Genomic DNA, 12313 nt, shown 5'->3' with positions numbered 1-12313 from the left:
AGATATTTAGATTCGATAAGGGTTTAAACTCTCTTTGTATGAAAATGATTGACTATTTTTTATTTGCTAGAAAATGATTGCCAAATTTATAAAAGCCATTCGTATCAGAATTAATATTGAAACTTAAATATATTGTTGCATTGTTGCTTCTAATACCACTTACTAATACCAGCAAGCCTGATATGTGAAATCAAGCGAATTTAACGCAGAGGGTGCGTTTCTTACTTCTTAGTGGCGCCATCTTTGGCCAAGAATACGACTTCCGCCATACACACGTCACATCCAGTTAATAGGATGGACTCATTCATACATCCATTTATCCCAGAACCATGTTTTCTCCATCAGTATTAGATTCAGTTATTTTGACCAGAACCAGATAATCTCCATCAATCTCCAGCACAGTACCTCTAAAGATATGATTTGTTATAGGAATATAAAGGACTTCGTTATCCGACAAATTTAAAGTGCTCTCGCCACTCTTTACTACATGGGAAGTCATTGGCCAGCGGGGCTCGGAATCATGACATCTTGGACATGGACCTAATGCCCCACCAGCCCGGCTTAAAGCGCAAATATGAATAATGGAAAATGCCCTTCACTAACAAACAGTACATAAAAATAAACATGACAATGCTAAGAAAATGAATATATTAAACCTAAAAGTAATTATATTACACCTAACTGTATTACTCTTAAATATAAATAATCTAAATTAAATCAGTGGACGCTTACAGACTTTGTCTATGGGTCTTTTGCGCAGACTAAAGACAAAATCTACGTTTGATTCTGCAAGTTTATTAATAAAAATGCCCATAAGACCCACAGTCCAAATATCAGGATCATACCACAAGCTGTTTTGAAGTTACGAGAGAAAGACACAGTGATAAACTCATCTATTTATCATTCTAGGTTTTATTGTCAAAATAATAAAATCAATGAAATTTTTCATTCTTGTAATCTTTGCTTTATTGGCCTTACCTATAGATAGAAAATATTTTAATAGATATACTCAATCATGTTTAAAATATCTCTAATATTCGATGGACGAATGCCTGCACCTATCTTCTGGCTATGAAACGAAGTTCTTGAGGAATTGTTGCATAGGTTAGACCTAAAATTCCTTCCATTATAGGTGCTTTATTTTCTGGTGGCAACACTTCAAAATTTTGCATGATGGCGACAAAGTAACTCAGGATCTCTATGTAAGCTACAGTTTCTCCAGGACATCCTCGTTTACCTGCATAAGGAAAAATTAATTAATACAATTATATAATTGTAATCTTAGAGACAATTTTTTTATCAAATTGAATAAGATGCATTTTTAGAGTAACATATATTTTTTGAATTTTTTTTAAATTACTATTTTTAAACTTTTTAAAAATGTTATAGTTAAAACTCGATTTCTGAAGGTTTGTTTTACAATGAGAAATATATGCATCATTTATAAAAAAAATAAAGAAATTATGTATTAAAAATAATATTGAGGTTTCAAAAGCTGAAACACTATTTCTTTCTTATTAGCACTATTCAAAAATGGTGAATTTCCTAACTTTATAAGTCGTAGATTCTTAGCAACAGTTGTCGTAACTTTGTAACATGCCAAGTTAATTTGAAAATGTTACCATTATTTTTACTTTGTTCGATAATTTTCCGATTTTAATACAATCAGTTATCATATGTTTAAATCTTGTATATTTCACTTTTTAACTTTCTTACCATAAGAAAAAGGGACATAACTTTCTTGCTTAACATTAACTTGTTTGCCGTCATTAGATAAAAACCTTTCTGGCATGAATTTTTCCGGCTCCTTCCAATATCGTGTGTCATGATGGAGACCCCAATTGTTGCCAATAATAACGGTGCCTCTTGGAATGTCGTAACCCTGAATTTTAATATCTTCTGATGCTCTAAAAGAAAATTAGTCAAATTGAAATGTTAATTAGGCAGAACACGAAAAAACTTAAGATTTACTGACAATTTTTGTCATTTGTGAAAAGTGATCATTATACAAATTTGTGATCACTTTTTAACACCATCCTAATAAGTTGGGAAATTCGAATCTGCTAAAAATAGTGAATAAATTGTTCTTGGGATTAAATGTTTTTTGCTTGGTGGTCGGTAAGGATCAAGAGATTGGCGATCGCTGATCTAGATCCTATTCACATTATTCACATACATTTATAAGCAAATCACATTATATTTATGTTTCCACAATAAGCACAAGTCTGATAAATTGTGCATTAAGGATTGATGCCCATACAGTCACCATATGGACTTTTGAAGCCTATAAACGCCCTTTTCACATACCAGCATTTATTTTTTTTTCTTCAAATTTTTATCGGATTCGCCTAATATATATATAATATTTTCAGGTAAATACGTATAATAATGCAGGTAAATATGTATAATAATGGCACGTATATTAATGTAAGTAATACTGCAGGTAATTTATTTTTAATTGTGATCATAGTTTTTGGTTATAAAAATAAGAATGTAAGTTTTTTTAAATATAAGTAAGAGTTTCTTCTCTAGTTTTCAAAAGCTGCGAGTATAAAGTAAAAAAAAGTTCTAAACTCAATAGAAACTACTTTAATAACATAATTTCTTGTAAATTAATTTGTTATTAATTAATTTAATTTGTTGTTAAATGTTTAATTAAGTATGTTAAAAACTATTGTGTACATTATTGTATATTGAGAAGTTATTCTGCTTATGAGCCCAATAGCAGAAATTATTGCATTGATTTACAATACCAAGGAAAAACTCTTAAGATTATCTGAAAAGAACGATGCGAAATATTTGTAATTAAATGCTGTATTTTAAAATGTTTTTAGATTTTAATCAGCAAGAATATCTGATTCTAAAAAGATGGTAGCATACAAGTTATGCAACCAACAGGATTTAAAACATCAAATATCGAAATATTATTTAGGCAAAAATTTATGCAAGTGTTAGACACATCAAAAAGTTCATACTCATGTCCAAAAGCAAAATAAATAATTCAATAAATTTCTAGAACTTTAATCTTACATTCTGGAGGTATTTAACGGAGCAAGTGTTCGATATCTTTGCTCCTCCATGATAACGGCAAGCGTGTAAGGAACTTTAAATCTCTCAGAGTATTGAATTTTCCCATCTCTGCCAAGGACAGTGTCCAACTCTTGATGGACTTTCTGTTGAATGTCTCTGTACTTAGCCATACATAACAAGAGCCAACTGAGAGAAAGACTTGTCGTATCACTTCCACCAAGAAAAAGAGCTTGCAAATTGCCACGAAGCACACTTTCTAGATAAATAAAGAAGATGCTTGAAAATGTTTTCATCAAAATTACAAAGTTTTATACAAAAGGATATTGTTAATCCTTTATCGATACTTGTTCGCGCAAATTGCTAAATCTAAGACAAGAAAGTACCATAGTTCAAGTATTTTATTTGGGACTGATAATAAAAAAATACCGGGTAATCCACATTGACTATCATTATTAAATATGTATTTTAATACTTATTGTTGGAAGTGAGAAAAAAATTATACAAATAATGTACGGCAAATTAATAGTTATCGATAAATAAACAAACACATTACCGAAATCAGAAAAATAACATTTTTGAAATACCTCGTGCTTAAAATATCCAAATTTATTTGATTGCCGACGAAACAATGAGGAGTTTTGGGCCAATTTTTAGAAACAACTTTAAAGTTCTACTGTTATTCAAATTAAACATCGATCGCGTTTTTTCCCCTCACTTACAAGGGAAACTAGGGAAGTGTGACTCGCCAATTTTGAAATAAACTAGTGGGATGTATGCCTTATGAGGAATAATTTTAGGGGGCAACATTCGTTTCGGCCCATAGAAGGTCCTATGAGAGATAAAAAATAATTCAATATGTAGAAAAATCGGTATTTTATTACTTCAGTGCAGACTATTAGTTATTGTAATTGTCTCATACTCCAATTAATTTTGTGGTACTTTCACGTTCTATATAATGCATATTTATTGTCAAAATTGATTTCGAAAATTTTATATATCTGTAATTTTTTAGAAAAACTTGTTAGGTTAATTTTAAAAAAAAAATTGACATCAAATTTTTTTAATTTTTTTTCTCAAAAAACTTTCTAAATTAATTGGAGTGTGTAATTGCAAATCAATTAATTAATTGAAAATTAATTAATAATTAATTAATAATTAATTACTTTTCTGATTAATTTATTACTCAGCAAATTAATTAATTATCCAAATAATTACAAATTAATTGGATTATAAGACAATTACAATAACTAATAGTCTGCATTGAAGTAATAAAATACCGATATTTCTACATATTGAATTATTTTTTATCTCTTACAGGACCTTCTATGGGCCGAAACGAATGTTGCCCCCTAAAATTATTCCTCATAAGGCATACATCCCACTAGTTTATTTCAAAATTGGCGAGTCACACTTCCCTAGTTTCCCTTGTTAGATAATAGTTTGTGTATCCATGATGAGTACACTTTTTTCCTTCAATTGTTGCCAAGTATTATAAAAATGTACATTATAGGTGGTATTGCGGAAGACACTAAGTATATATTTGGTTTCATACCTAAGCAAGGAAACTTCTGCATTAAGTATCAGGACAAATTAGCCTTCGTAGAGGACTTTTTAAATGAAACGAACCCACCTCGGCCACCTCATTAGGAGGTGAGCGCTCTATCCCCTGAGCCACCGCGAACTCTATCTATGTAGTGGTTCATTCAGAAATCACAAAATATTTTTGAATCTCCTCCCCTAAGATCTCCCAAAATTTTGGCGACCATTAATGAAGTTTGTTTTTTCTGAGGAATAATTTGTTGTAAGAATGTTGCAAATGAATCTTTATGATTCAATGGAAAATAACAATTCATGTGCGATGGTTTTTGTGTTGAGTTTTGTTTATTGTTTGATGAAAGGTTTCACAAAACTTTTGATATCGAAATAATTTTTTTTGACACTGCCTGGAATCTTCTTTTTTTTTTTTAAACATATACATGAGATTTTGTAAAAAAAGTAATGTATTCTTATTTTAAGCTTACTATTCTTATAAGGAATTTACATACGTGCGCAAAAGAAACCTTAAAACTTTTGATCTAATGATCGGTACTTCATGCAATGGATCTTAAACTTAATGGTTGAGGGGGGTGACCTCAAATATGCTAATTAATTTGCGAAGACTGTATTTTAAGTCACGAAATCAGATACAAAACCATACTATCTCTTATTTAACGCACATTTTTTTCGAAGGTTTGTGATCCATTACTCTCAAATGTAAGAAGTAGCAGTTAATTTAGTATTATGGTCTCAATTGTTTTATGTGGAGTGCGGTTTAAGTTTTCTTGTTAATTTCACTTTTTACGTGTTTCGCTGTATTTCGAGAACTTTTATAGTTAATTGGAAAATATTTATGCAAGTTATAAAAATTTTTTCAAAAATTATTTATTATTTTTATTATTTTATTTAATAAGAGTGAAAAATATTTTGAATAGCTGGGCGCAGAATTTTTTTTATATTTTTTTCATTAAAGTAATTTTAAATGACAGCGAAATTTTGGCAAAATTGGTCGACAAGTTCTTTCAATTGATGTTTTGAAAAGTCGTTTTGTTAAAATTTGATTTCTCAGGAGCTATTCGACCGATTTCACTCCAATTTTCCCATGTGAAATTACTTTCTTCAAAATGGTGTAAAGAATTATACACCTAGCATATCAATTTTTTTTTACCATTATTAAATAAAATAATAAATAATTATTAAAAACTAACTTATCCTTGGAACTGTTTAGGGTGAATTGAATTTTACAATTGTGTGCAAAATTTTTTGAATTTGCTTAAATAGTTTACGAGCGATAGGGAATTACACGAAAAGTAAAACAAACTGATAATGGAAATTAAATTGATTTCTGATGATTTAAACTTTCATCTTTCTAGCGATTAACCGCAATAATTATTCAATAGATTATGATAATATGTCTTTTTTTTTAATTAACTTGTTATCCCTAAAAGTTGGTTGTTATGAATTGTTCTTATTGCTAAAGTTTCAAAAAAAATTTAAGAGTGTATGAAAAGAATCTAAGCTAAACTACTGCTACTAATCCAATAAACTACTGCTAAATCTAACGCACTTACTGCATTTTATGTAAACTAAATCGATCATCAGTGTTACACACTTACCATCAAATTTGTTCCCACTTTCCTTGCTCTCATTTTTCTTAATTTCAGTCAAAAATTCATGAACAAAGTTGTCGGTGCTTCCGGGGGTATAAGTTTTCTTTTGTACTTCTACTTGTTCTCTGAAAATAATGTAAATATTTCAATCATGAATTTCCTGTATTTATAACTTACGATTACAATTTATTAATAGTATTCATTAGTACGATTTAATATTAAAATTGCATAGGAACCCACGCCTAGAAATGTCATCGTAGGCAGAAAGGAATGTTTTTCTATTATGTTCTGTTTAGAAGTAAACGATGAAACAGTTCAAAAAAGAAAAGCACCCCTAGAAGTGTATGACGTTACTTACGGGCATGAGTTCCTATGCAATTTAATCCTAATGATGTGCCGTGTGATGTGTGTTCTTGCAACATTTACGCTTCTACCTGATATAAACGAGAGCATTTCGTCAAAAAATAGACTAAAAATGTCATTAAAAAAATTGTTGCTTGGGGTGAGAAACCGATTGCAGATTTGAAACCATTGATACAAAATAATCCAATAAGTTCTTTTAAGAAATCTCATACGCCAGAGGGAAAAAAATTGTTCTAATGTGTTATCATCTATGGATAGAAGTTTATGCAATAGTTCCTCTATTTATAAGTGATTCATTACATATTTCAAGTATACTACATTTACTATTCCATAATTAATCTATTAGCAAGATTTGTATTAAAATAATTTAAATTCCAGCATCAGTTTAAATTATGTAAGATGCTGAAAAACCAAAACGTCTATTTAAGGATGCATTGCCTTACTGCTCCTTAAACAGAACGTGAAAAACAAGCAAACATGTTAGCAAGCCTAAATTCCTTAAAGTTTCTTTCAATGAGTTAAAAACTTTTAATTCTTACCTGATGAAATTATTGAAGGCTTCAAACTCCTTGCGACTTGTTGAAAGGGAGTTGAGGCTTACTTTAGAGAATATGTTGTGCAGGACCGGGAAGTAATGACTCCAATTTGCTTGAGAAAAATGCGAAAACAATTTATCCAAAGTATTGGTGACAAAATTTAAATTCTTATCGTTAAGTGGCAACCTTCTACCAAACAATAAAGAAGACATGTTGTTGGAGACACTTAATGCCAGAAATCGAAAAACATTATTTGGTTTTCCTTTAAAACTGTAAATAAGTTTGATAAAGTCATCTAATTCTTCCTAAATTTAGAGAGAAAATAAACTTTTATTTACTTTATTCATGATTCTTTATATATATATATATATATATGTTTTTTGTGAGATTAACTTTAATTAAATAATACAAGAACTTTTAAGCCTATAATCTGCAGGGCAAAGCAGTCTATTTATTCAACGTGATACATAATAATGTAATACTTGAATCAAAACAGTTGTTTAAAGTACAAGTAAGAGAAAAAAAAGTGTGTCAATTGATTACTTCTGAAAAGAGGAATATAATCACTGCAGGCCAAAAAAAAAAATATATGAACTTAATGAAACCATATTTTACATTGCATAAATCTATAGTTGAAATTTTTTTAATGTTATGTAAATGAAAATTATTCAAAGGAAAAATATTACTTAAAACGAACTATTTTTATTGTATTGTTTGCATTGCTTTAATTATTTTTCGTATGAAATTTGTCGTAATTAAATTTATTCTAATAAATTTTTAAGTTTTGTTACTTAATTTAGTTTTTAGACTAAAATTATCCGGATATTGTCCAATAATGGTGCTTTACTTTCTTACATATTTATTTTCTTTTTTCATATGTTTTATTACTTAATCTCTCGCCTTAATATCTTTCGTTATAATCAGTTCTGTGAAACTCCAAAAGCTTACGCTAAGTCAAATAATAATTAGGGCTGTGAAAAAATTTTGCCACCATCGGTTACCACAGTACATGGAGAAATGTTGCCACCATAATTTTATGGCAAAAATGTGCTGTACAAAAAATACCATTGGATATTCCTATGAATTTTAACCATATACAATATACGTATGGCATGAATTTGCCATACGCTTATGGTTAAATTTGCGATACGCGTATGTCAAAATTTTGCCTTGATTTATGGCAAGTGCATGGTACAATTTCACTATAGGCAAACCTCCTAGAGATATCCGATGGTATTTTTATCGCAATTTTTTCCAAGGGAAAGAACAACTTAATTTTAATAACCTATATTTATCATAAAATTAGTTTGATAATCACCATTTATTCATCATAAAACATTTAGGTAATATTAAATATTAACATGTTAAAAAATCTAATTTGATAATAAAAATAATAGTTAAAGTTTTAGCGGTTTTAGTCGTCGACTGACGTTATAATTGGGACAAGTAAATTGTGCTAAAAAGAAGGAAAATAAAACAATATGAGTCTTGCATGTAGGTGTATTTCATATGTAATTTAAGCATATTTATAATTAAAATACATTTTAATGATTTTCCTCAAGTAAAAGTAATTCTTACTTGCACGAGATATTCCCACTTGCTTCTACCTAATCCAAGGTCTCTCATTGCTTTAACAGAAAACCTACGCTGCTCTACCCACTGAGTATCGTTGACACTCGAAAATCCTTTAAAATGAGGATAAATAAAGATAAATTAAAGATAAAAATTAGAATACAAAACTAAAATGAAGATGAAACTAAAGTAAACTAAATGGATAATAGACCAGCGTTTCATACTTTAGTTATATGCCTGAATTTATAATTACTACAGAAGTGCAAATTTTTTGATGTATGAAGTATTGAATTTTAAATTAGAAGATTTTACAAAGTGGATGTTTTATAGCTTAATCATCATATAAAAGATAGAATTGGTTATAAACAATTTTACAAGTGACATGAAAATAATATCAGGGTTTACGAAAGTTAAAAATAAACTCATTGACAACGAAAAAAAAAGTAAAAATATCGAAAATACAAATTAATATTTTTTAAAGTTTCATTTTTTAAAAACAGACATTTTTTTAAAAAAAAGTTTCGTTTTCTAAAAACAAAAGGTAAGGCTTTTAAAAAAGTGAACTCTTAAGTATTTATTTGAATTTAAATTGTGAAATTAATGATTTGATTCGAGAACTGGAATAAATTAAGAGTTAAGTTATTTTTTTAGTAAATTTCAGTTCTCTTCTAAATTGAAAAATTTATCGAACTATGGTTCATAGTTCCATTATCATAGTTCAACGTTTAACTATTTTTTCTCACTCAGTACAAAATCGTTTAGCTTTTCTTTGGATTTATTAGTAAGAATAACAATCAAAATTTGAAAGGATCATCTTAGAAAAAAAAATTGAATACTAACCAACTCCATCAGGTAGAAAATCAAATAAACCTTCTGGGCGATTTAAAGTACTGTTTTTAGATAAAGCTTCTTTCACTGCTTCGAAGTTTCCAAGAATTACTACGTATGATTGTCCCAAATATACGCTGAAATATTTTTTTATCCATAATTAAATAAAATAGACGGAGAGTTGTAAATATATACATTTCACATGCATATTCAATTAATAGTGCTATCATTATGTTATTATTTAAAATGTATTCATGATATTTTAACATTTAGAGAAGTACATTCAATATTTTTGTTTTCTTAGACAATCATGAGGAAAATTGTTGCTAATCTCTCGCGGTGAACTAATAGTTAAGACACGGTTCCCAGTAGATCTCCCAAGTCAAACATCATTGATTGCAATCAGTGTGCGAGTGGGTGACCACTTTGATCAGTCTGCAAAGGGACAAATGCGCGGTATCGCTCCTTGTCAAACTGTTCTACCGTAAAGAACTCGATTTCGCGCACTGGTCATTAGGCTACATAAGCGGGGGAGGCATACATTCCGCAGTGGATCAAAATTGTGATGTCATGTCTTCGGATCACTCTCAGGGATGTTTCTCAGATAGTCGCCTATAGCCCATAGTGCAACGTTAATAAATTACTAGAACTACTATTATATCATTAAAGTATTAAAGAGTCAATTTTATTTTCCCTTTTTGTATTGCAAACAAAAAATTTTTTTTTCTTGCTGATATACAAAACGTCACAGAAATTAATACACAGTCTACGCTCTTTAATACTTTGACTATGGTAGTCCTAACAAAGAATATGGAGGGGGATTTCGACCAAAGAATATATATCACCCCTCTATATTCTTTGGTCGTAATCTGGGGAATATGGTCCTAATAGTTTGGCCAGGAAAGCTGTCCAAAGTTTGGACCCCATAATGTTATTTTTACGTTTTGCTTATTTCCCCATAACTGGTGACATTTTTAAGTGAATTAAAAGTTTTTTGTACACAATTAAAAAAATTAATTCATCACAATATAATTCCATGCAAAATATAACTTTAAGTATATATGCATTTTTTATTACTTTATTTAATAACTTTCGTAAAAATTATGCATTGTAAGTTATAAAATTTTTAAAACGTTTAAAAAGAATGTAATTTTAAATGTTAAAATACAAAATTTGAGCAAAATCCATCGAATAGTTCCTGTGAAATTGAATTTTCAAAAAGATGTATTCATAAAGTTCAATTCCACTCCTTCAAACCATCAAGATTGACTCCTATACGTGAATATCCCATCATTAGATCAAAAGTAATTCTGGTCAATCCATTGATTTATAATTTTTTTTTACTTACTGTATAAGGAAGATATCTGAAGTGTTATTTACCATAATTACTAATAGAATAGTACTAAGAGTTTAAAAATTAGGAGATACTATGTGAAGCACCTTTTGTTTAATTCGATATATTTATGTAGGGAATATTTAAAATTTCAATGTTTATGACGAATGTATCGAACACGTACAGAGTGTCACATAATTACAGCCCTTAATATACATATTTTCAGTCAATGTTAAAAGGAAAGTAAAAGATCACATTAAGAAGTGCAATTTAATATTAAAGAGAGGAAAAAGCAGAAACGTTATCTAAACCTGATGAAACATTAACGAAGAAGACAAGATTAAAAAACTCAAAACCTGTTTGTTTCTCAGAGTAAACTAAGAAAAAGTGTTAGGTGAATATTTTAGTTACTTTCAAGGCAATCCAACTTATTTTTATGTTTTTAGGCTTGATTTCCTGCCAGTAGTGATTTACCAGACTTAATGAAATCTTCGTTTTTTCCATGTTTACTTATTAATTTATTATCAACAAAGTGTTTGCTTTATTTCAATTTAATACTCAAAACATATTTTATTTAAAAGCAAATTCGATATATTATGGGTATAATATATATTCTTTTTAATTTTTGTCATTTATGAATTAAATTTTTTAAACTTTTATAATTTAAAATCTATTTTTAAATACGAATTGCTTTTGAAAATATTCTCAATGTATTTGAAAATAAACAATGCGTTTAAAATTCAAATAAAGATACTAAAATGAAACAAAATTCTTAAGATGAAAACAAAAATATATACTGCTAAGCATTTTTTAACATAAAATAGATGAGTAATATACCATATTTCTTTGATTGTATTATTCTGTTTACACAATATTGATGTTCTAAACCTCCCCCAAAAGAATGAAAACTATATATTTTAAAATACCAATTCCATAATCATATTAAATCAATTAATAGTTAAAATCTTCCATATTTTACTGAAATTTTGTGAATAAATAAATATACTGAATAACACTGAAATTTCTTACCTCATTACGTTGCCATATTTTTTACTCAGTTTATCAAAGTCACGAAAAGGTTCTTTCCCAAGAAATGGAAGGTATCCTAATATTGGTGCACCCCGAGGTCCTGGAGGCAGTTTGTATTTTTTTACGTTTTTATTGCGCCACCAATATACAAATAATATAATCACCATAATTGTAAGAATTCCATTTATAATTAAGTTACTGGAGGCATCCTTTAAATTTCTTAAATTAAATTTATAATTTTGAAATACATTTTGTAGAACATCCATATTTAATTTTAATAAATTTCTAAGAAAATAATTATTGTCTCATTCAACTTGAGAGTCAGAAATAAAAATATAACTTGTTTTTGCACTTTATATCGCGTTCTTATCGAATATGATTTGAGTTATCAGTTCGCAGTTCAGTTTGTGTTTCCAGTGTTTTAATCTTTTTCATTCTTTTAATTTATTTAATCAGGTATTCTGAATATATATATA

The 12313-nt window shown here is 28.7% G+C and overlaps 1 protein-coding gene across 1 annotated transcript; it reads right to left on the bottom strand.

Annotated features, from left to right (window-relative positions):
• Positions 1-896: 896 nt before the first annotated feature.
• On the bottom strand, positions 897-12185 carry LOC107438335 (cytochrome P450 2J4). The gene is made up of 8 exons (XM_016050607.3): positions 11838-12185; positions 9488-9612; positions 8654-8760; positions 7079-7380; positions 6183-6301; positions 3031-3286; positions 1717-1907; positions 897-1237 (listed from the first exon to the last, which is right to left on the bottom strand). The coding sequence occupies exons 1-8, from the start codon at positions 12101-12103 to the stop codon at positions 1059-1061; spliced, it is 1545 nt and encodes a 514-aa protein (XP_015906093.1). The 5' UTR covers positions 12104-12185; the 3' UTR covers positions 897-1058.
• Between the last annotated feature and the right edge of the window lie 128 nt (positions 12186-12313).

The sequence above is a fragment of the Parasteatoda tepidariorum genome, chromosome 6 (genome assembly GCF_043381705.1).
Source record: "Parasteatoda tepidariorum isolate YZ-2023 chromosome 6, CAS_Ptep_4.0, whole genome shotgun sequence".
Lineage (NCBI taxonomy): Eukaryota > Metazoa > Arthropoda > Arachnida > Araneae > Theridiidae > Parasteatoda > Parasteatoda tepidariorum.
Note: the sequence above shows the minus strand (reverse complement) of the source record. Positions and strands in the feature narration are given on the sequence as shown.